Consider the following 25,255-nt stretch of genomic DNA (forward strand, 5'->3'; position numbering starts at 1 on the left):
CGAGAAGGACTGAAAGTAACATTTGTGAAGCAAATGTGAGGAATAAAACAAAAGCGAGTCCCCCCCTCCCCCCGTGCTTTAAGGAGCTATTATGTAAATGGATTTGCTGGGAGAAAAATGCCTCAACCACTGAGTAAGTGCAGGTACAGAGAGAAACTCACTCCTGCCTTCTGGATCCCATCAAACCCAGACCTTATATTTCCCCCTTATAATTCAAGCCACTTCACTCTTCACTGTTCGCATTGGGGCTGTTTGCTAGCCAGACAAGCCATAAGCTTGTATTATAACAAGCAGTAAGCTCCCTCCTGGCTGTTCACACCTTTCAAATCCTTGCAGGTTAAAGCACCATATCCCCCACCCCTTTGCTCACGGCTCAGCCCAGCTAGACAGATTTAGCTCTTCCAACACCATCCCTCCACACTACTCATTTCTGTTGTCTGAATTCCCTTTAATTTGTTTCTATCCCTCTGCCAGGCAATTGCTTGGACCTCTCCAGGGCCTCAAAACCTTCTCCAGATTCCATGCGTTGATACAAATGCAGCTCATACCGCTGTCCATGCCCAGTGCTAATGTAATTGCATGGGAGAAAGAGATTTATGTATTTTAGGTCTTTAAAGCACATTAAGTGTTCGGAAGTTAATTGATATTTCATTAGCATGACTTAAGCACTTTAATAAATCTGGAAAAATCAACATGCTCTTAGCAATGTGCTATTAAAAGTCAGCCCGACACATTCAAAATCGACGTTCGGCAGCGAAACACGTCACTGGCACAACAGGAAAGTTGAGAGGCAAGAGCAGAGTTTTGTGTGGGAGCCTCCAAACGTCCTGCCTTCTTCGCTCAGGCTTTATGTGTGGAGCAGCTTCCTGAATGCTCCACGCGGGTAGATATAAAACGCAGCTCCCCTCCCCTGGCCATTTTGCCTGCCCCTGCTGTGTTTATGGGCAGGCAGCAGCTCTCTCGTTGTATCTTGCCTGTAGCAGTGAAAATGGTGTCCTTACACTGAAACCCCCAGAAACAGAACTTGGGGCCCTGGCTGGTTGGGGCTAACCCCAGCTGGAGCAGGGGTTTGCATTCAGGGGAGGAAGCTGCCTGTAGGAGGTGGAGATTCCTGTGTGCAGGGGGGCAGTGGGCAGGAAGAGGCCCACAAGCAAACGAAAGGCATGTGTGTTTGTCAAACCCTCGTGGGGATGGCGGGGTAGGAGCGCAGCAGAGTCGGAACAGAAACAGTTCAGAATTCAGGAACTGGACTTAGCTTCTGAACATCTGTGTGGCTGCTTCTCTAAAAACACTTCCTGGAGGTACCTGAGGCTGCGCTTCCTTTTCAAAAGGGGAACGTTTGTTCCCTACCAGCCTTCTGTTGGCCAGTGCAACAGCTATAATTATGGAGGTCCCCATCCTGCAAAGATTTGCACCCGTGCTTGGCTTCCCGCACAGTGTGCAACCCCATGAATTCAAAGGTACCACTGCCAGTGTTTGCAGGGTCAGAGAGTGAAATGCTGAATTCATGCAGAACTTCAGCCCAAGTTTCACTGTCCATCTAGTGCTATAGATAGAGTTTCTGGTTCCTTCTTTCTGAGCCCAACGAGGGGCTCTCAAAGGGAGGAAGCCGATGCTTTGCTTTGCGCTGCTATTTGGTTTGGTATTTTTAAGTGTTGCTATGGCAACTGTCCTAGACACATCTTCGTGCCATTTGTGTTTATTTGAGAGGGTTTTTTCGTTTTCCCTCCCAAAGGAGTAGCTGTCATTGCTCCTGACTCAGCTGCTAAGGGAGAAGCTGCAGTTTGGAATCTCGCCCACTGGCTAGGTAGGATTTCTTCCCTTTTAACAGCATTTTCTACTGGCTTTTGCCTGCCTGAGTGCTGCCTGGAGCCCACTGAGAAGCACTGTAGCATGGCCTAGAATGCAGCCACCTTTCTTCGGGGCTGCAGTGTGAGGCTGGAAGTGGGGCAGATGCAGGTGTTCACAGCTGGTGAACTCTAACAAGAAGCCTTTCAGCTCATCTCTCACAGGCCAGAGAAATATCGCGCCTCGTCCTCTTTCCCTTTCAAGGACTGACTGAGAATTTCGTTTCAGGTCATAGACACACTGGGTTTCAGAGGGTTTCCATGAGTCAGTGAGAAACATTGGTCCATCATTCACTATATTCCTTTCAACTTCTGCAACAAATGAGGCAAGGGTCCTACAACCAGCCTCCTTCACTACTTGATTCAGCCCCATAGCATGGTCTATACTGTGCACTGAATGAGAGAGGGCCCTATGGGGAAAAATAGCATGTGATCATGTGATTAGAGACTGTTTTACAATGCATTGGCACAAGGGGGCTGAATGAAGGTACATGGGCAACCTTAAATCTGGAATTTACTAACTTTTCAGGGCTTGTCTTCAGAAGCTTAATAATGGCCCTTTAACTCCGGATCTTGTGCGTGTAACTTCCAATTAAAAAAAACAAACTTGAAAAAAAACCAGAAATTCCATCAGGTGGCGTCACTGTGACACCCACCGGGGTCGTCAGCAGGGCTGGAACCGTTAGATCCACCACGCAGACCTCTGCCCCTTGAGCTAACAGACTGACTGACAGCAGTAGCAGGTTGCCGTGCTATCTGTGGACCAGCCACTAGGGGGGATGCGACACACACACACACACACACACACACACAATTCACCAGTAGGCTTCACAGGTATTTGCTGACAGAAGAATAATGATGAGACTCAGGAATCTTGGGTTCCATTCCAGATGCTGGAAGGAAGTGTGTCCTAGTGGTCACACCAGGCTTCCACTTCTGTTCCCTTCAAACCTGACCCCTTCTGCCCCATCCCCTTTAGCCTGTCCCTCTCTTAGTCCTGTCTCTCTCCAGCACACCACACCACCCTTTGTCCCAGTCTTCCCCCACCCCTCTCAGTTCCTTGTACTAAACCCAGCCCTCTCACCGAGCCAGCCCAGTCTCCACCCCCCCGAAGCTCCTCACCCCGGTTCCAGTCACCTTGCCAAGCCAGTCCCAGAGTCCCCTTGCAGGGTCTCCATCTAAGTCCCAGTCTCCCCCTGCCAAACGCGGCCTCCCAGTCCTAGTCTCCCTCCCCATATTCCTCCTCCCCTTCTCCCCGAGGTTCCTTACCCTATTAACCTCGCCACCCTGGGCTCGTCATCCAATGTCTCCTCCGCAACACCACTGGCTCCCAATATTCATTCAAGTCAGGCTTATTCCTGTCCCAGGCTGCCTGAGTGCAGGACACAGGAAACCATGCTCTGCTCTTAGTTCTCGAGCTCAGTGCCACTGAGTGGCCCTCAGCAGCTTCAGGGAAAGTCCTGCTCGGCCCCTGCAGCCCCAGAATGGAGCACACTCACTTCCTCTGTGGGGATGGGACACGTGCAGTTCAGGAGATGCTGTGAGAGTTTGTAACATGCTCAGTACGGCTGGAGTCTTCCAAACTCTAACAAGTCTCTGCTGAGCATGTAGATGTTTCAAAGACTTGTAACTTGGCCAAATGTGGGCTTTTTTCATGGGAACAGCGAAAAGCACCTCCCTGACAGCAGGGCGACTCCCCTGGCAAACTTGAAGCACTTGCTCTAAAGCACAGGGGCGCTAGAACTGCTCAGTTAAATGGTTAAAAGTATTGAACATTGGAAAAACAACATTTTTCCCTAGCCTCATTCTCAGAAACAGCTGGACCATTGTTGCTCAAACTTTCCAAAGTTCTGAAGCCTGAGGCAGGTGCCAAGCACGGGAAATTTCAGACCGAATTGGTAAAGTCTGGCAAAATTATAAGCAACTGAAAACAGGGTCTTGTAATGGAAAGTGTCAAGCAGCTTTAAGCATAGGTAACACTACCAGCTCTGCCTACAAGTGTTTATAATCACACAGGGCATTTCTATAGCCTGGAATGTTTTATTATGTAATTAATCCCCACAACACCCCATGAAGTAGGGCAGCATGTGGAGAGAGGGGACGTGACTTCCTGAGTACACAAGAGGAGTCGGTGGCAGAGCTGTTTGAGGACACAGCTACTAAATACCTAGATAAGTTAGAACAAGGTGTTCCCGGCTCTGCAGGTGACACTCTCTTGCCTCCTGTGGACAGGCCCCATTTAATGCACTAGGACCAGTTCTGATTTCAATCTCTATGAATTGTTGTGCAAACTATGCGAACTCAGCAGGGTGCTAGCCCGGCCCATGGAGTGCCAACGTTCAGGCTTTCCTGCACTAAAGTGCCCTTTCCCCGGTTGCTCGGCCATCTGTGAGCTTAGGCTAAGGCTTCATACCACGCCCCCTTCACCGTTTCCTCTTCCCTGGCTTTGTTTAGTGTTGAGAGGCCTCTGGAGAAGGCGGCTAGTGACCTCCTACCCAGCTACTGTAAACGGTTATGTATATTTACAGTGACAGCCACCATAATGGTCTATAAACCAAAGCAAACACCATTCACACTGAGGCTTTAAACCAATGCCAGCTAAGCGGTCTGTGTGCACAGACGTGTTCTAATCCTACATTTTTTTTTTTGCTTGAGCATCCTCTGCTGGCCAATTGATGCACTAGCAGTGGTGCTAGTGCCAGGAGTGAGCTGCTGAGCAATTCCTTCGGCTTGCTACAGGGACTGCAGCTGTCATGGGGCAGAGGGGAGAGTTACCTCTCTGGAGGGACAGATCAGGTCAGAGCTGGCTTCAGGCACAGGATCCTGCAGTGGAACACACTGGGATAGCAACGTGCCTTAAAAGGAAAGATCCATTCTGGGGAGAGGGCAACGGGCTTTCGCGCTGCTGAGGTTTGTGGAGGGAAAGGGAGGAGGAGAGCATGGTCCTGGGGAGGCCAAAAAAAAAAAAAAAAAAAGGGAGAGAATCAGAAACAGGAGACAAAGCAGAAAACCGGGGCAGGGCGCAGGGGGCAGGCTCCCAGCGGGGCAGTGACCTTGCTCAGCCGGCCGGTGCTGGGAAGCGCCTCGCCATGTTTCTGTGAATTTATATTCTGGCCAACTGTTTGGAGGATGTTTCCGTTTTGTTTTGGTTTTTTAAGAATTCAGAAATCAATTAGTGTCGGCGCAGTGACTTCTGACGCACATTCCACAGGCATTTCTGTTCAACTCGGCTTTTATTCACCTTATTAGGATTAGAGCAGGCTCCTCACTACAGCGTCTGGCAACCGGTGGAGATGTCAGCCAGCCCTGGGGAGCAGGAGAGATTGCTGGAGATCCAGCACACGGGATTGGGCCATGGGACACAATAAAGAAGTGCTTTCTCCAGAAGCACCACTCGTACTGTGCCGGGAATGTGGTGGGGCCAGGGGAACACAGGGATGGGCGCTCCCATCTCCGGAACAGAAAAGTAAAGGAAGCGAATTTCCCACAGCGACTGGAGCAGCAAGCGCATTGGCATCACCGAGGTACTGCAGCCGCACTCTGTCATGCCAGCAGGAGCACTGTGCAAACCAGGCTAGCCCTGCTTCATCACTGCCCGCCAGACCCGCCTGCCCATTTTAGCTTCTCTCCATACTGGATATTAACCCCCAGGACAACTGCTCTGGCTTCTGGCTGCCATACGTGCAGTAGCAAGAGGCCCTGACCCAGCACAGAGAGGAAAGACCAGCGCTCCTACCCAGCCAGGCAGGCCTTCTCTTTAATCTCAATACAATAGATGTTTTTGGTTTTGATTTGTTTGTTTTTTACAGAATCTGTAGCTTCGAGTGGGATCATCCCGCCGACACCTGCTCTCTGGGGAAAACAGACTGGAAAGCTTGGATCCCTGAGCAGTTCCATGTGGTCAGACAGTGAGAACGGAGGCACTGGTGTGTGGTGAAGCAGAGTTTCTCCCGGGGGCCAAGTAGAGCCAATTTCCTATCCATAAGTGATTGTGTCCCGCATGCAGGCCCAATCCAGGGCTCACTTCAGGAGCAGGCGGATTTTCCTATCGCCAATCAAGAGCCTTCAGGAGCAAAACAGAGAGAGATGAGCATGTGCAGCGTATGTACCATCCCCACTACAGGACTACAGGGGCTGTGTACAGGCAAATTAAAAACAACCTCCCTGTCCCACTCCAAACTGGGCGCTACCCGGTGGGAGGGAAAGATAGACAAGTGGGCGGGAGGGGAAGAGCGATGGCTCCAGAAAGAGCAGGATAACATGCTAAATTCAGGGATGATTTAAACCTCTACAATCTTTCTTCCTTCACAAGGACTCTAGGAACATGCAGAGGATTCCAGACGTCCCCTGTTTTCCAGCTGGCCATGCACATTAAACAGCTAAGGGACTGCTGTCATTCAGAGAGAGGGGGAAACTCCAAAGCCCGGGGGCTGGAAGAGTCCGCAGCTGGTTAGGAGCTGGCTGAAGCTTTTATTGCTGATTCTTTTTGATCAGGGAACTTCATTCCTGTGCCTCTGGCCTTCTGATTCGTGGGAGCAGATTCCCTCCGGCCAACTTTGCATCACCCAGGGGAGGGATTTCTGCCAATCAAGGTGCAGAAAAACACTCACCAACAACTCTGGAATCCTTATTTCTAGCGCGGCACCAGATGAGTGAGGAGGGTTTCAGGAGCTCACCCAGACCCGAGGGGGGGGATGTTGGGAGACAGAGGGGACTGGGAAGAGCCTCTAGATCCACTACCATGAGGATTTGCCAGTCATTCCCCCATAACTGGGGGTTGGGGATGCAACCATCTGGCCAGGGTAGCCTGAGGAGCCGTTCCGATCACACCACAGCCAGTGACTGAAGACTGCTCCTGCTCACCTGCTCCTACTCCCTGGGAGACCCTCTGTGCTAAAGCCTCCCATCTGGGCCTGAGAGGAGGGACTGGACTTGCCACTTAGCGAACAACCACATCCTATTTTACAGACGGGGAAAATGGACACAAGCAGCACATGGCAATGTGGAGATTAGACCCAGGACCTCCGCATGACAAGGTACACACAGCTTTCCCTCTTCTGACACAGTTCATCTCCACTAAAGACAGCGTCCCCTCACCTACCTTATCAATGCACCAACTAGCAGGCTGGCTACCATGGGCCCTACCCAGTAAACCCAGTGATAGTCCCAGTAGTTTGCTACCAGAGCTGGCCCAAAAGCTCTGGCAGGGTTCATGCAAGCCCCAGATATAGCGCCTCTGAAAGAGAAAACAAATGAATAGTCACACAATTCATCCTGCTGAATATACCATGTTCGGCCATGGAACTCCAAGGACAAATTGTTTTCAGAAGTAACAATCTCTGTAATAATGCCCCATTGATGGCTGACTACAGTAATCAGAGCTACCATACAAAATATAATGACCATTGCAAAACTCATCTGAATAACAGTGACAGACCTGGGAACATACCTGTATGGACTCCAGCATTAGCTGTTAGCTAGGGAGCACCTATACCTGATAGTTAATAAATGAAAGTAAAAAGCTTCATGGGACGGAAATTAGAGTGTCTGTTTTAAATTTAAATGTTGGGTTTGCTGGCAGCTTGGGTTTTAAGCTCTTTAATGTGTGTAGGTCTCAATGTGCTGCAGAAGGGGCACGGACACATATCTTCCAGCAATGGATAAACATTTGCACCTGATGTCTCTGCAGTGTTTAAATAAGAGCTTCAAATCCCACTAGAGGGGGCTCTCCCTTAAATAAACAACCTATTAGTATTCATAATTATGGGCTCTTGTTATCGGCTTTCCAGCACCCAAGAAAGTAAACAGCCTGCTTGCTTGAAAAACTGGTGTGTGCTGAGGCCAAGCTGGGCAGTTTCTCCTAACAGCCAGAACATACAGTAAAAAATTACTCAAAATGAACCGGCTTCTGTATCCTTAGGGCTTCCTATTACAAGCATTGGCCCGGGGAGGGGGGGGGGGGTCTTCTTTATCTGCCCACAACAGTTTATTGAAAAACTTGATCTGGCTTCAAGCATCCAGCACATTAGATGCCCGCAGCCTGGCCTTTTCTGACGCCGTCATTGGGCTCTGTCCACGTGTGGCCAATATTCCTCCCACCATGAATTTCAGGCTGGTGGAAACAGCCGGAGTGACTGTCAGACATGAAGGCCAGAAGGGACCACTATGATCATCTCCTCCTGGATAACACAGGCCAGAGAACCTCACCAGGAGAGCAACAGTTACATCAGAAACTGAAGTCCACTGAATATTCATGGGACCTATGTATGCAGCATGGGTGCCACCAGGCAAGCTTCCACCCCACTGTGCTTCCCAGTGTGCCCCAGCCCTGCACCTACTGCTGCGTAACAGGGAAGCTTAGTTTCCACGGCCCATTCACTCCTCGAACTTTCCGCTGAGGCTGTCATCAGGAGACACTAATCACTGTGTATTGTCTGCCATAGAAACTAAATCCAGACCCACCAACTCATCTCCCCGGGGCTGCTGGGCAGCCATCAGACAGGAATGTCTGGCAACTATCATTCCTCCAGAGGTATATGGCTACACAGAACACAGAACAGGCTGTGATGGCTCACCCAGCTAGGATGTCAGCGGTGACGGTGAAACCAATGCAGAAAGGTGCCAAAGGGCTGCTGGTTTTTTCGTTGATGGCTCCCATGCAGACGGCTAAGACCAGAAACATGGTCATGACAATCTCACCCACCAGGGCGGAGGGGATCTGCCCGTCGTCTGTGATGCTAGTGAAAGCCGCTCCAGTGGCGTTTATGTATCTGTCATTTGCTGTCATAACCTACAAGAGAGAGCCCTGGAATTGGTACGGTTCCAATCTCCACACCATGGCTATGTGTTCCCAGTCAGGACAGCGTAGGTGGATATAACATCAGGGAAGAGAGCAGCTAATCTGATCACTTTCTTTCTGAAAGTCAACCTAAGTCTCTAGCGAATGTAAACTCATTAGCAAAGGCTTTTAGCCTGTAGATAATTACAAGTGGATTAGCCACCAGATATCCTAGCAAAGCTGTAAAGAAATTAACCTCAGGTATCTGCTTAATGGTTTGCAACTGTACAGCATGATGCTATTTATATATCAAGTACTTTGGGTGATGAGACAGGCGACATAAAATGGGAAAGACCATTGTAAATAGTGAGGGAAGTGCAGATGGCTGTAGCTGACGGGAGGAATATGCATTCTTCTGTGTATAATAAAATAACTATAACCCTGCTGCACTTATAGAGTAACTGCCACTGAACGTGAGTTAATGAAGATTCCCAGCATCCTGTATAACAGGTATGTCCACATTAAAGACAGGCAAACCGAAGCACTGAGTGATGGGGCAGTGACTTGCCCAGTGTCATACGCTAAGCCAGCCGAAGAGCTGGGAACAGCACCCAGGAACAGTGGCTCCCCGTCCTTCTCTCCAACCACTACACGAACTCTGTACCCACAAAGGAGGTGCTGCACATCACCATTTGTGTTCAGATTCCAAGCACAATGTTACGTCTGTAAGCTAAACTAGGATCGGCTGCTATAATATCCCCTGCCTTTTCCACCAGCTCAGTCAGCTGCTGGGTGCCGGCTTCCAGCATCTGCCCAATGGTGCAATGACAAACTGTTCTCTGACACAGCGCAGACCGCACTGAGAAACATAACCTGCCCTTGAGGGGCCCCTACCCACTGCTGAGATTCACATGTCTGCATGGATGGGAGCCCAAGACCCCAGGAAATTAACCCTTTAATCTTCTTAGTGAGGAAGAGTCACCGATTTCCATACCTTTGCCAGGCCAGCTCCGATCAGTCCCCCACACAGCTGGGAGATCCAGTAAGGGATGAGCAGCACGATGTTCAGCCCACCAATCAGCCATGCGGCCAGGGAGACAGCTGGGTTAAAATGGCCACCGCTGGAATCAACAGGAGAGAGATGTTAAGTGCCTCAGCTGTGGGACCCTCTACCCTGAGTTCCCCTGAGGAGAAGAACCTGAGCCCAGCTGGAAATGACCCCTTTAAGCTGGATTCAGACTCAGTTAAACCTTATGCTCTTTTAGACTGACCTGTTACCTAGGCAGCTGCACACCAGTGACCAGTCTGGGCAGCGATTCTCAGTCCTACTCTGCCTCTGTTGGATTCTGCCCTGCCCAGCCCATTCTGGACAGATGATTAAGAGGTAGAAGTCGGGGAAAGCTTCTGAGGCTGGGACAGGGAGCCAGAGACTGACTGCACACAGGAGCTTAAAAATGGGGGCTACTTACACGAAAACAGGGTGGAGGGACCATTAACTCGTAGGGCAGGAGCCAGGAAAGGGAAGTGTTTGCAAAGAGTTCCCGGCCTTGCACCTGCAGGCCTCTCTGAGCAGCTGATGGCGCTATCACCTCCCAGGGGAGCGACCACGGCAACACGCAGCCCATGGATTCCTTTAGGGAGGGGGCGAGGAACCAGGGCATGGAACGAGCATTGCTTTCCCCTGATGTTTCCCCTCAAGGTTCCTCTTTGGTGCTGACCATTTATGAGTGCCGTTCGCTAAGGCCCCACCCCAGGACTCCTCATTCCAGCCTGGCTGCCCAAAGCTGTTGCATGCTTGGTGAGAGCAAAACTTGGCCTGCAGGTTTTCTTTCCCCGTATTCACTCTTCTGACCAAGGAGGGATTTGTTCACTGACGAGCTGTGCTGTGTAACTGACCCTGGACTTGGGACATCCAGCATCAAAAGCACAAGCCTCCACTACCTGAGCTAAAGCTGGAGCAGACTCAGTAATCTCTCTCGTGGACCAGCCACTTGAGGGGGACAAGGATCCACTCTCTCCTTGCATGGGTTGCATCGAGATAACCCCAAATTCCCCTCACGACGTCCTTGTGGAGCCCAGGCCTGCAGCCCTGGGGAGAAATGCGCTGCTGGCGTAACGAAGCTATGCCTGCCCAGGCTAGACTTGAGCCTGGCTGCCAGCATGCCAGGCCCCTTCCGGAGGGCAACGGGAGTTTAGAGATGCCCAACACACATGCAGGCAGCTGGGACCAAAAGCAGCTTTCTTCTGCCTGGCTGGGGCATTGGATGTCAATTCGCAAAGAAAACGCGAAGCCCCAAACAGGACGAATGAAAACAGCAAAAAGACCCAGAGCAGAAATGCCTGTTCACTGTCAGTATTGCTGGGGTTCCCCTGATGTTGCCCTGTGTGCTGGGCACTTTCCCAACAGAAAAGCAGGCCCCATCCCTGCTCCCAAGAGCTTCCCCACTAAAAGAGACAGAACCGAGACACCAACAAATGAAGGGCAGGGGGAAAGAATGGCAGCCAGGGCAGGGGTGGGTCATGGCCTGGTAGCACAAAACGTTACTGGCATGATGGTTTGGGGGTGGGGTGTCATGTGAGTATATTTGTGTCTCCATGGATGTAAAGATGCACAGACAGTCCCTGATTACCCTGCAGCCGTGCTGATCTAGTTACTCACAGGCATTGCTGCAAGGGAAGGGGTGAAATGAGGAGAGGGTAGGGATATTCTTCGTTTGCTTCCCAGAGAAATCAGAGCTGGGAAAGACTCTTTGGGTCTCCTTGTGCCTCTCTCCAGCCCATGCAGGAGTGTGGCCTACAGATGGTTCCCTCCATCAGGAGAACGCCCTGCCTGCTAGCCTCTCTCCCTCTTTCTCCTGGCAGCAGCACCTAGGTGGGAGGATGGTCCAGCAGGAGGTGGGATTCTGCACACGTCCAGCAGAGGAGCCCAGCCCGGGGTCCTCGCTGGCACTCATCCCTTTCCGAGATACAAGCATTGCTATTCTCCTTGGTGCTACATCAGAACCAAACACGCACCAGGGGATGACAGGTTTCAGAGTAACAGCCGTGTTAGTCTGTATTCGCAAAAAGAAAAGGAGGACTTGTGGCACCTTAGAGACTAACCAATTTATTTGAGCATAAGCTTTCGTGAGCTACAGCTCACTTCATCAGATGCAACGATGAAGTGAGCTGTAGCTCACGAAAGCTTATGCTCAAATAAATTGGTTAGTCTCTAAGGTGCCACAAGTACTCCTTTTCTTTCAGGAGATGACAAGGGCTCAAGAGGCTTCATACATCAGCTAGTGCTGATACAAATGGTCCTCGTTTTCTCTTCCCGAATCCTTTGCCTCTTCTTTGGAACAATTTCTCTCTTGTGAAAACCAGGAAGACAGCAAAAGCCGTGCAGCACTGGCCAGTTGGGGCGGTGGTGCACAGTGTAACACTCCAGGCCTGTCACACATAGGCGAAGTCTGAATGATACTCAAGGCCAGAACCCAGAATCCCAGAGCTCTATGGCCCTGATCCTGCAATGGGCTCTGTGTGGACAGAGCCCTGCGAGTTGCATGCCCCCGATCCTGTAATGAGGCTAACAGGTTCACATGCATGGATCCCACATGCAGGATAGGGGCCTCTTGTCTTGTGACAGGGCCTAAATCACTGGTCTCTAGAAGTACCAGTGAGAGGCAAATGCAAATATTTTTTAATGAAAACAGATTACTGGGGGAACGCTCATTAGTGAACAAGCTTCATAACCAATAAACCCTGATAATAAATTGCCCTCAAAGCTAATGAGTCAGAGGGTTGAGGAACTGTGATTATTTCTGATTATTCGGCTTTAATTGAAGAGGTAATGGAGTTGCTAGGATTTAATTGACCAAACCAGCAGAGAATTACGTAAGTTTTCAGGTAAATTCCTAAGCTTTATACTGCGGCAGTGTACCAATTCCAGCTATAATCTTGGTGTGGGGCTGAAAATGTAAATGATAGGGCCCAATCCTGGACTTAACAACAATAGTACCTAGCCCTTCTCTAACGCGTCACAGCAGTAGAGGTCAAAGCACTTCACAAAGGAGGTCAGGATCATTATCCCTATTCTACAGATGGGGAAACTGAGGCACAGAGGAGGGACGTGACTTAACCAAGGTCTCCCAGCAGGCCAGTGGCAGAGGTAGGAATAGAACCCAGAGGCCCTGTCCAGTGCTCTGTCCACTAGGCGAGTTGCAGGATCTATATTTGCAGTATATGGTCCTGACTCAGGGAAGCCCTTAAACACGAAGTACGTGGTGAAGTCCCAACTTGAATGGGACTTAAGCATGTACTTAAAGTTATGCACGCACGTAAGAGCTCCCTAAATCAGGGTCTCTCATTATAACTACGTATCTGGAGGGTACAAACACCCAGGAAGGTCAGGAGCTGTTTAAGGCGGTCACAGGGGCACAGTTAAGAGTAATGGATGAAATTCAGCAGTGCCTAACAGTGGGAAGAGGGGCAGACCTATGGCTAAACACCACACTGGGGAAATGCTGGAGGGAACGACCTTGCCCTGGTCAAGGAGGATGGATGTGGTGATCTAATCGAGCTTTCCCGTCTCTACTTTCAATGGTCCAGTCAGAGACTTAAACCCTGTCTTTGCAAGAGGTAACAGATGCTTTCAGCTGAGGTAGCACACTCAGGAAACGGAGACCAGCGACCAGTCTAGTCCAACAATTTAGCATTTCAGTCAGAGCTGTGTATGCCCACCTAGTGTGTCTGGTAGTGGGTTAAAGGATAGTTTATTTAGCCACCCGAGCGCAGTGTCCAGTCTATTGCTAGTCATAAAACCTGAGCATCATTCATGTTTTTCCCCCCTAACACGAGGTGCATTGTCAGCAAAGGCTAACGGGGTCCTTGGGTTTCCCTGCTAGCCTGCGTATACTCTATGTATACATTAACCAATGCCAGATAACTCTGAACAACAGGCAGTTAATAAAGAGTTATAAAATGTAGATTCCAATCTATTTTTTTATGGAGCATTGATCAAAACAAACTTGTTTTTGCAGCCTCTTTGTTCCGTCTTGGCAATAAACTTCTAACCCCAAGTTAGTCAGTTCAGAATGATGCTTTTGCAGAAAAACTTTAATTGAACAACCCACTCCTCTTTCCAGAGCTGGAAGACTGCAAACATCCACTGCTTAGTACAGAAACGACCTACTTTATCAACCATTAAAAAGCTGCTGAGGCCCTGTGGAAAAGTTTGCAGAGCAACCTTTTTGGAGACAACGGAGATTTTCTGTATCTCCCTTCCACTGTTTGTGATTCCTGGAGAATAGTGACCTGAAAGCAGATCTTGGCAGATCAGAGCTCCATCACCTCCAGCGGCTTATTCCTCACTTGAACTGATCATTCAGATTTGTGACATCACAATTATCTCCAGCTAACTGAGAAATCCCATGGGATCAATGGGCTTTCTTCTATTAAAATCAATGGAGTGACACTCGTGTACACCAGCTGGGGCTCTGGCCCAATGTCTTTAACTGAGGAATAAACAGGGAGCACAGATGAAATTGTAAGCAATAAAAAGTCACGTTTTGATGCCAGTGAGGCAGCATACCCAGAGGTTAGAGCAAGGAAACAGGAGTCAGAAGACATGGATTCGATTCCTTCCCACAGCAAGACAGTGGCTCACACTGATAGTAAAAAATGGTACCTCCTTGCTCAACAGATCTGCTCCCCGAGGACCCTCAGAGCCACAGCTGCTGGGTTTGCTAACAAACCCAAATTTTTACCCCATCCTTCTCCTCTTAGCCTTGCTGAGCCAAAGCAGCTGTGGGAGAGGGAGTTGGATTCTGTTCTGGCTCATGCATCATCAGCGGAATTGCTAAGTCCCAGTGGCAAAATCTTTACCTTGAGGTTCAGACTTTAATTCCACCCTCACAAGACCAAGATATAATATCCCTCTGTTGGTCCAGGACTCCTGCTGACCGTACGTAAGTCACAGAGGACATGCCTTGATCATCAGAACACAGGCTGAGTTTGCAGGACTGGCAATTAATGGGGGGGAAACCTTCTTCACTTGTATGCTGGGCAAATTTGATCGGGAGTGGCTGAGAGAGAACAGGTGTGGAACTCCCCAGTGCCTGTTTTAGAGTCACCATTCAGAGTGGATTTGTATCTTTCTCTCTCTGGGGCTTTCTTCCCAATTTTAATAATGCAATTACAATAATAAACTATCTTTGCAAAACTCAGAGAGAAGCACTGGACTGGGAATCAGGAGGCCTGGTTTCTAGTCCTGGCTCTACCACCGACCTCAGGCAAATTGGTCCCCACTCTTTATCCCTCTAGGCCCAGATTTTTAAAGGTACTGGGAGTTAAGCACCTGAATACCTTTAAAAATCTGTCCCATTGTCTATTTGGGTCATAAGGTCTTCAGAGCAAGAGCTGTCACTCATTATGTGTACGTACAGCCCCTAGCACGATGCAGCTCTGCTCTGATCTCAGCTGGGGACTGTAGACACTACCGTAATACAAACAATAATAAACCTCAACTGCAAGGCACTGTGTAAAGTGCAGAGTGTGATTATTAATTATCACTATTACAATTATATCTACTGATCCAAAACACAAACGAGGCAGGAGAAACACAGAGAATAGGCTCACTCTAGCTAGCTATCAATCAGCAGAGCCACATTCGAATACTTTCCCGGGAGGTGTCAGGACGCCTTTATGTTTTGGACGCATACACTTTGCAGGTGCCTGCAGCCTGCTCTGTGACTGTCTGAGCCCCTCACTGCGCAGTCAGTGCCGATTAGCCAAGTCCCCAAAATTCTCTCACCTGATGTTTCCCAAAATGGCGATGATGAGCCCAAGAGCCAACCCATGCGCCAGGGCGGGCTGCAGCCTCCCTGTGCCATCCACATTCTCAATCACTGAAGCGCACCCGATGAAGATGAACAACGCCGACCCCAGGAGCTCTGCCACGCAGGGCTGGGCATACAGCTCGTACCAGTGAGGCTGTGGAGGTTTGTACTTGCCCTCCATTTCCACCTCCTTTACGGACATGCGACCAAACTCCAGGTCAGACATCAGGGGAGCTGAAATGAAGCAGGCAGAGCTTTGATGGCATCCAGTGCCAGGCTGGGCGCTGCCAGACAACGGAGTAGACTCACCACAGAATTGACACCTCACATTAGTACATGCAATTCAGAACAATCCAGATACAAACACTATTGCTTAACTCCTTCAGGGACAGCACACTCTGAAAGCGGGGAGCACTCTTTTCCAATTGCTCATTAGGTGCCTTGAGTGGGCTAGGCACTTCACACAGCATATACGAGATACGGGCTCTTATGATCAGGAGCCAGCAGGGGACCTTCTGATGCCAAGCCAACGAAAAGGATTTGGAAGGCAGAAATTCTGTGTGGATTTTTAAAATGCCTTTGTTACACTGAGGTACTTACTTTCTGAGTGCTCTGTTCTTCTGGGAGCTGCAGAGACCTCTTGACGCCAGCAGGACCTCAGCTAGCAATGATCACACTGCACCTAGAGGAATGGCTTATCTGTCTCATAGAAATATTGGAATGCTCCCTACTTGACCTGTACAGAGACACAGCGTATGGGAGGCTTTAAAAAAATATTGGAATGGATTTACATTGTTAAAAAAATGCAATAAAATCTGAGAGGCGGGTACTCCAGCCCACAGGAGTATGAAAGCTATTTATCTCAATGGTTCTATGGTTCAAGGATTTGTTAAGGATTTCTGCCAAGTTGGGGACTATGGTTCCTTCCCCCGTGTGAAGTGCAGAGTACAATCCGCGTCAGTGCCAGTTGGAGGGACAATGGGCCTGACGCTCTGAGTGCCTTTTGCTGGGTTTTGTTCTCAGAGCGTAACGTGCCATTTGCACACCTGGTCTTGCTCCCTTTCCAAGAACAAGTGCGTGTGTGGGGCGCTTATTTGTCTGTAAAGGAGCAAGCAAGCAGAATAGTTGACAGTAGCAGGCTCCGAGGAGAAGGAAAATAGCCTCCTCGTCCAGCCTTGCGTTCTTTCCTCAGACAAAGCTTCCCGGCGGGTCTCCTGTGGAAGTTCTCCTTGAGCAAGTAGTACCCAGCTGAACCCGGACTGAACTGGAAAGAAAGGAGCTGTGCCATTAGCAAGGGTGGACTGAGACCCTGACTCATCTCACGGGCGGCTCATGGCTCTCCTTCACGACTGACGTGAAATGGAGCCAAATCAGACCGTGTGAAGCTGGAGGCCGGGGTGCTCAGGTCACATCAAATGAAGATGGGGACAGGCCTGAACCAAAGCACCCCAGGGACAAACCTTGGCTTGGGAGCTGTTCCATGGCGAGGGGGAGAGAAGCCCTCGGGCACGGCCCAGCACACCAGGTTTGGGGGCAGTTTGCGCCCTGTGCACATTAGAGGCATTGTTCTTCGTTACGAGGGGCCGCACACAGTGTTGCTGCTATTGGCTCACCCCATTGCACACCCCAAGGGCCCCCTGCATCCCCACCCCACCAGTGCCCAGGTGCCTCCTTCATCTATATCAGGGACTGTCTGCAACACCCTCCCTCTCCCTCATGTCAGGGTCTGTGTGTCCCCCTTTCTCTCCTCCCCCCATGCCAGGGACTGTGCCCCCTATTATCCCTTTCCCCCCACACCAGAGAACCCCATTCTCCCCACCATCCCGTGGGCTATATGTGCCCCTCCATGCACTTCTTCCCCCCATAACCTGAATTCCTCTCCACCCCGCATCAGGGTCTCGGTGTACCTCTCCTGTCTTCCCCTGGATTGGCGGGGATGGGCAAACAGCTGGTGCCCTCTCTCTCCCCCTCACCATAGGGGCAGACTGTGGGGAGGCAATGGGCTAGGAGGAAGGGAATGACACCTCCATATCTCCTCTAGCTCCCCTTGCTAGTTGAGGATCTGCCCCACAGCTGTTAGATGGCTGGGGCTCCCTGTGTCCCCCATTCTCCCTTTGGTTTTCCAATATCCCCCCCCAAATCAACAGAGCTCTGCCCTCTGGGGCTGAGATCATTCCTTGGAAGCTGGGAACTGATTGGCTGCAGCATTCAAAAGTTATCATGTTACAGACATGTGTGGGGGTTCGCAAGCTTGGCCAATTCTGGTCGTACCTAGAGGGGCCAACCAAGAGCAGGGCCCCGTTGCGCTAGGTGCTGTCCGTCCACACAGTGTGACAGGCCCCATCTTGCAGGGCTTACAGTCTAAGTAGACCAGACAGACAGAGTTTGAGAGAGAGGGAGTGCTGCTAGTCCCATTCGACAGACAGGATCAGCGAGGCAAAGAGAGAGTAAGTGACATGGCCAGGATCACACAAGCAGTCTGTGGCAGAGTCAGAAACAGATCCAGATCTCCTGAGCCCCAGCTCAGTGCTTACCCCAAGCCCACCCTCCTCCTCTTTGACCAACCTTCCCCTTTCTTTGTGACCATCATTTAAAACCCTTTCTCAGCCCTCGTCCAGCAGGAGCAAAGGGAAATCCACACTGCTGGCAGGGTTAGACTCAAGGGCATTCCCAGGAGTGAGGGCTTCAGCTCTCTCAGCTCCGTGGAAGCACTGTCGTCCCTGTGATACTGGGGATCACATCAAGGACCCGGACCCACCCCTGCCTTCTCTAGCCTCCCCAGGGGCAAATACACGCCCTTCAGCGTGAGCTGCTGCTTGGGCTTTCAGGCTATGTGTTGTGAAGATGGGAAGAACTTTTGGTAGAAAGCAGACAGTGCTTAGTCCCGCTCTCACATGGCTGCTGCCAGCTTAATTCCTGCAGGGGGGCAGGGAGTACCAGCGTCCCCAGTCAAATGGATAGAATAAATCACAGCTCCGGGATGCAGAACCCCCTAGAGAGCAAGATCAAAGTGAAAACCAGATGGAGTGTTTGCCATGTTCCTTGGTTCGGAGAGACCCCAAGTGAGTCACACCCAAAACTGGGAGACTAACAAGTTACTTATTACTGCACTCGTGCTCCTGGCCAAAGGGAGCGGAACAGCCTGGCTGCAGGCTTCCACAGCGGAAAGGCTGTTGCTCTAACTCACTCAGCCATTAGCCCTTCTGCCTCTTGAGACAGTTTGCAAGAGAAAAACAGTAAAGCACATAAACACGATCTGCTGCCGTTATGCTGGCTGTTGCTTCCCGCCACAGAGGTGGCTGCATTTTGTGGCGCGTGAAACGAAGCCAGCCTGCATGGTTTCTCATCCTTTCTTGGGGAGGGGCCAGGAGAGGGGGTTCTGTACAAAGCTGGAAAGCAGCTCTCCCCCCAGAGCCATGCAGCCCAGACATTAGCAGCAAGAGCTTTCTCCAGCCCAGCACTGCCCCACCAACAGGCCTCCGTGCCAATCTGAATGGAGCTAGTGAAGAGACAGAAGTTTGGTCTCCATGGACTGTTAGCTCCTTGGCTCTCTGTGGGGCCCATAGAAACTGGCCAGTCAGTGCAGCTGGGGTGGGGGTGGGAAGGAGGCTCGTCTTCACTCGGAGCTGGCCACCAAGCTAGTGGGGAATTCTGTAAAGCGCTCGGCAAATCAATACAAAATTCCCAGAGTGGCTGGCGGGCAGCTGGGGGGCCACTCCCACTCCTTCCTGCCAGCCAAGCACAAGTCCTCAGGCTGCAAATGAAACCGGCTCCCTGCACTTCTCCGGACCCCATTACCACAGCACCTCACAATCACCAACAGCTTTTATTCTCAAACACCCCAGTGAGGAGGGGAACCCTTATCCTCCTTCTCCAGCCAGGGAATGGACGCTCAAGGTAGATGAAGTGACTAGGTTACGAAGTCCGTGTCTGAGCCAGGAATGGAAGCCAGGTCTCCTCAGTCCTAGCCAGTGCCCTGTTCACTAGATCATCCTTCCTACTCTAGCATCAGCATCACTAGCCCTTCCACCAGGGCGCAACCCAGAGGGCAGGTCACCAGAAAAGGCAGGTGGGGACAGAGAAATCGATACAGACCCTGATGGAGGCAGAAATACTGGGGCCTTTCACCCTAGCAGAGGCTCTTGGTGTTACTCAGATGTGCAGGCAGAGGTAGCTGTCCTGACAGGGGTGTTAAAATGCCACAGCCCTTGCGCCTGAGAGAGGAGCAGGCTTTGAGCAGTGCAGCTGGCATGGCTATCAGGAAGAGTGCCTCTCCCCTGAGCCAGGGCATTGAAGACCCGGCCAGAAACGTGAGCACCTCAGCATTTCACCAGCTTGAGCAATAGTTTATAAGGTTTTATTTTTGTAGTGGGTAATTAAAGAGCCTGGTTTATGGGGATTGTTTCTCTATTAACTAAAGGCAAAGACTCCTGGTAATGTTTTTATGATGTTTTCCCAAGGCTTTGGGGATGGGAAGGAAATTTCCATTTGCCTGTCTCAGAAAGGACTGTCCCGCGCTGCATGCCACAGGAAGGCCAGCACAGCAATGATTGAGGGAACCCAACTTGCCTGCTTTTAAAGAAGAATCCGACTGTCCATGCCCTCTCTCCACAGACTCCATTCTAAAGACCGTGGATAAAAGTCTTCTCAGCGCTGAGCTATCTAAATCTGATTCAGCCAATTAATCTCCAGAGCCCTAGCTCTCCAGCAGGGCCCTGCACACACCAGTTCAAACCCATTCACCTAGAAAAACACCCAGTTGCTCTCATCTTATAAACCACAATGCAGCGCATATAATAGGGACCAGAACCTCCTGGGGTTCCTGAGCTATCAACTCCTCGGGGATTGTCGTTACTCCCTAGGGAGGGCCCTGCTCCTCCTCCATTACTGATTAATTAAGCAACCATAGAACAGCCTTGCCTGCTGCGAGAGCCAAGGAATCCAAACCTGATTTCTTTGTTAGGGTAATGATTGTAAGGGATAGGAGCAGTTAAGGTGCAAAACCAAACAGCGATGTCCTTAGTCAGCTGGCACTTGCATGGGTCAACCAGGAACAACTCCACTGAATCGATGGAGTTGCGCCAACACAGAGCTGGGGCAAGCAAGAGAAGAATCAGACTCTTGGAATTTTTTCCAAGTAAGCAATGGCTTCAGACCACGGCATGGCCACAATTCAAACTGTAGCATTAGCCCAGAGTCCGCAGCTTTTTAAATATTTACCGTATTTGTTTGGGGAAGAGTGAGGTTCTTTTGAATGTGCTGCAGCACAACAATGTAGAGGTTAGTTATTGCTAAGCTCAGGACTGGAAATGAAGCTTCAACAAACAAGAGAGGTGCAGTAGGGAGGAGTCTCTTGTCCTGATGGGGAACCTCACACAGTTTGCAGCCAGCGCACATAAGCAGCTTGGCTCCAAATATTCCTCCGAGCTATCCCGACCTTGCTTCCACCACACTGGGCTGAACTGGCCTGAGAACAGGTTCTCTGGTGAAATTTCAGCATTGTTGGTTCCAGTCTCAACCCAGAGATGGATCCACCTATGGCCTTGCTGACTCAGAAAAATAAGAAAACAATCAGTGTATAACAAATGTGCCACCGTCCCATGTCTCTGTGCCATTCATAACTGTCCTCTCTATGCTGACCCTCCTGTGGTGTTAAGGTTTATCATCGTTTGTATTACGGTAGCGTCTAGACTCCCCAGCTGAGATCAGAGCAGAGCTGCATCATGCGAAGGGCTGTACGTACACATAATGAGAGACAGCTCTTGCTCTGAAGACCTTATGATCCAACTAGACAATGGGACAGATTTTTAAAGGTATTTAGGTGCCTAACTCACCTGTAAAAATCTGGCCCTAGAGGGATAAAGGAGTGGGAAGGGAAACCAAGGCACAGAATGGGAATCAATTTGCCTGAAAATAGATCAGTGGCAGTGCCAGGACTAGAAGCTAGGGCTCCTGATTTCCAGGCCAGTGCTTCTCTCCGAATTTTGCAAACGTAGTTATTATTGTCATCCCCATTTTAAAATTGGGAACACTGAGCCCCAGAGAGATTAAGATTCAAATCTGCTCTGAATGGTGACTCAGCAGGCACTCGGGAGTTCCACACCTGTCACTGTTAATTTAAAAAAAGACATGCTCTTCCAAACAGAGGATCCATATGGGACAGCTCCTCCAGGACAATCTAGTGCACATGTGCAAGATTCCAGGAGCACTCCCAGCAGCAGTACCTCCTATCATGCCCAGCAGTCACTGCAAAGCACTAAGCATCTCTTTCAAAAGTTCCCTTATCTAAGGAGGACATTGCCATCTGGGTCCATCTCAAAGTACATTCCACCTTTAATGTCCATGGAAGTTGCACCTGCTTATTCCAGAGCTGAATTTGGTCCTGTGCATCTAATTCAACAGCTTTCCTCCACTGAGTAACTTAACGTGGAATGGATTTGGTAACATCTGATGTGGCATATGCACAGACATCAAGTAATAGCGGTAGGAATTATACAAATTATCTGACAAACACATTGAAGGCCCCAATGCAACAAGATCCCCAAAGATCACTGAACATGCCCAAGTAAATTTTATTTCAAAAACGATAAAACCAAAAAAACAGGAAAATGACTCAAAAAAAGCAAAATCTCTGGAGAGCAACACACAGAATGGCCTATAACGAACCCGTGATCATTAATAGACTATAGTGCTGCAGTGAACTGGGTCAGTTATCGGTGACCAGTCTCAGCAATCTCTCAATGTCTTGTTCCTCTGGTAGAGTATTTTCCCAAGATCCTACAGGAGATTGCTGTGTCTTTCCTGCTGGCCATGCATCTAGTGTGACACAGTTTTGTTTAGCTTTTTAATTTACCATTTTTTAATTCAGTGTGACGTTCATCATGGCAGCTGCTCTGGAGTTTGATCACCACTATGATCCACTCTGTAGGTGGACCAGTCGGTTTCATTAGAGGGGTTATTAGGCTTCCTTTCTATTGTCATAGAAAAATAAGAATATAGCAAGTGCCAAAACAGGGGTAGACCATGGGGCCATCTGCTCCAGCATTCCATCTTCTGCCACAGCGAACGCACAAGTGATCCAGGTAGTTAGACTTTCCACCTCCTGCTAGACCTGAACAGAAGAATGATCCGTCTGATCTGGTATCTAGCACCCTGGCAGAACAGACCAATGCTCAGTTCAGCTAGATTTCCTTTATCTAATAACAGGTTTCAGAGTAACAGCCGTGTTAGTCTGTATTCGCAAAAAGAAAAGGAGTACTTGTGGCACTCCACAGTATGCATCCGATGAAGTGAGCTGTAGCTCACGAAAGCTTATGCTCAAATAAATTTGTTAGTCTCTAAGGTGCCACAAGTCCTCCTTTTCTTTATCTAATAGTAACCAGTGCCTAATGTTGCAGAGGAAGGCAATGATCTACAAAGGCAATAGAAAAAAATTACCAAGGTGGCAGGTGCTTCAGCTATGCTGTGCATAGATTAATTTGGTTGATATCCATACTTCAGCTACCACTTCAGCACTGTAACAAGGATTTTCAGCTGATTTCTTTATGCCCTGAGGCAGGAAGATTGGGAGCCCTTATAATTCCAATCTAAGGAAGTGTAGAGGCTGCTGCTATTCTTATTCACAGAAATGTCACATTTCTTCCCCATTTCCTAAGGCAACAGCTCTGGCAGCCTCCTGAGTGACTCTGCAGCCAGCCAGCGGTTATCAACAAGAGCACAGTTTTGCTTGCGAGTTTCCTGCCCTTCTGCTCAGATGCTGAGCAGACTTGCTGCTCTTGTTCCATGCCAGCTAGAGAGAGAGTTTATTTTCCAAAGGTAAAGAATGCAACAAACTCCTGAACAGCAGAGGGAAGTTAAGCTACCACACGAGACAAGTGGTCATGTCAAAAGAAGGAAGGGACAATATGGAGCATACTGATAAACAACAGCGACCGCACACAGCGAGTATATATCAATGGAAGGGCATATCAAGCGGGGTCCCGGAAGGATCTATCTTGGGTCCATTTCTGTTCAATATCTTCATAAGTGATTTGGATAACGGCATAGAAAGTACACTTGTAAAGTTTCCAGGCAATACAAAGCTGGGAGGGGTTGCAAGCATTTCGGAGAACAAGACTGAAAAAACTGGTTTGTTTAGTCTGGAGTAGAGAAGACTGAAAGGGGACAGGATAACAGTCTTCAAGTAGGTAAAACAATGTTATGACGAGGAGGATAAACTGTTCTCCATATCCACTGAGGACAGGACAAGATGTAATTGGCTTAAATTGCAGCAAGGGAGATTTAAGTTAAATATTAGGCAAAGCTCCCTGTCAGGGTAGTTAAGAACAAATTACCTAGGGAGGCTGTAAAATCTCCATCCTTGGAAGTTTTTAAAAACAGATTAGACAAACACCTGTCAGGGATGGTCTAGATAATACTTAGTCCTGCCTCAGTGCAGGGGTCTGCAGTCTAGATGACCTATCAAGGTCCCTTCCAGTCCCACATTTCTACGATTCTATTTTGCTCTACTTTAGCACCTCTCAGCTGAGGCTCTCAAAGGGCTTTATACACTTTGACAAATTAACCCTCCTTGCCCTCCCCAAGCAACAGTTAGGGATTACCTCATCCACCACTGAAATGCAATTGACCCTCTGGGGGATACACCCAGGATAGGACATGGAGAACACATTGCAGGGGAATGAATATAGGGAGGCAGAATGCAATTAGCCAAACTGGAATTCAGCCAGAACACTGAACTCTGAACAGCTCCGCTCTAATGAGAAGTGCCGGGGACCTTATAGACAAAAAACAATCAGTGCCTTGGCACCTCCAGCAGTGCCCTAACTCTAGAGGCTAGGAAATTGATTCCATACTCAAACCTGGGCACTGGATCTACACACACTCCAGGAGAATAATGCCACTTTCTGCACCATTTGCATTCCTTGGAGGTGACCAATCCACATAATAATCAATAGCAGACATATTTGTTCTACATTTATAACAAGTAGAATAAATCTGTGGACAGCTCTATTAGACCTTTAATAGTATTTGCGGTATTCTAGACAGCAGTTGCAACTCCATCGTTAGTGTGGAGTTCAGTTTTGCACTTAAAGCAGGGATTCAACCACGTTGTTCTGATTCCCCCGTGAATCCTCCCCACACTTGCAGCACTCACCCTTTGACTACAGAATTGATTTTCTAATCAATTAAGTCATTTGAGTTAAAAATCATTAAAAAAATTGGTCATGCCGTCTATAGCATGTCTTTAGAAGACAGTTTAATCTAAATTGGGACAATCATTAATCATGTAATTAATGCATGGTGTCATGACAGGGCAGCATTAAGGTTGGTTGGGTGCCCTAGGTGTGTATTTCCAGACCTTAACATATTTAGTTTTCTTTTAAATTTAATCTTCATTGTGATTTTTCTGGGTTTATTGTGATGGTTTTTAAGATAATTACAACATCCCTATGATGCATTTTGCCCTAAATGCCGGATATACACTCACACTCTCAACCTAAACTCCCGCTTAAAACACAGTTTTTTCTGGGACTCAAGCTAGATGGACCAAAGTGTTTTAATCTGGATTTTTTTTTAATTGTATGAAATGTTAATTCTATTCCAGGGAAGGGTGTGTGCTTAATCTAGCTTTCCCGGGAGGGGGGGGGGGTTTCCATGTGGTGGGATTATTTGGAAGGTAAAAATCTTCCATACAATAAAGGTCCACACAGATAACTGTTTCTTATACAGCGACCAACAAAAAAAACACCGACCCGTTTCTTAATTCCGTCAGCATATGTTGCTAGTATAACAGTTATCCTTATTGCTCTTTAAGG

The 25,255-nt window shown here is 49.1% G+C and overlaps 2 protein-coding genes across 2 annotated transcripts in view; both read right to left on the reverse strand.

Annotated features, from left to right (window-relative positions):
• Nucleotides 1-5,069: 5,069 nt before the first annotated feature.
• AQP8 (aquaporin 8) lies at nt 5,070-16,147 on the reverse strand. Its single transcript, XM_074964977.1, has 6 exons — nt 16,041-16,147; nt 15,416-15,674; nt 9,620-9,746; nt 8,423-8,637; nt 6,949-7,083; nt 5,070-5,910 (listed from the first exon to the last, which is right to left on the reverse strand). Exons 2-6 carry the CDS (start codon nt 15,664-15,666, stop codon nt 5,868-5,870), a joined length of 771 nt encoding a protein of 256 aa, XP_074821078.1. The 5' UTR covers nt 15,667-15,674; nt 16,041-16,147; the 3' UTR covers nt 5,070-5,867.
• The window catches only part of LCMT1 (leucine carboxyl methyltransferase 1), a 38,210-nt gene continuing 28,995 nt past the window's right edge, over nt 16,041-25,255 (reverse strand). The window contains exon 10 of the mRNA XM_074964976.1: nt 16,041-16,176. Coding sequence (XP_074821077.1) covers nt 16,098-16,176 — 79 coding nt within the window. The 3' untranslated portion in view covers nt 16,041-16,097. The remainder of the gene's footprint in view (nt 16,177-25,255) is intronic.

The sequence above is a fragment of the Natator depressus genome, chromosome 10 (assembly GCF_965152275.1).
Source record: "Natator depressus isolate rNatDep1 chromosome 10, rNatDep2.hap1, whole genome shotgun sequence".
Classification (NCBI taxonomy): domain Eukaryota; kingdom Metazoa; phylum Chordata; order Testudines; family Cheloniidae; genus Natator; species Natator depressus.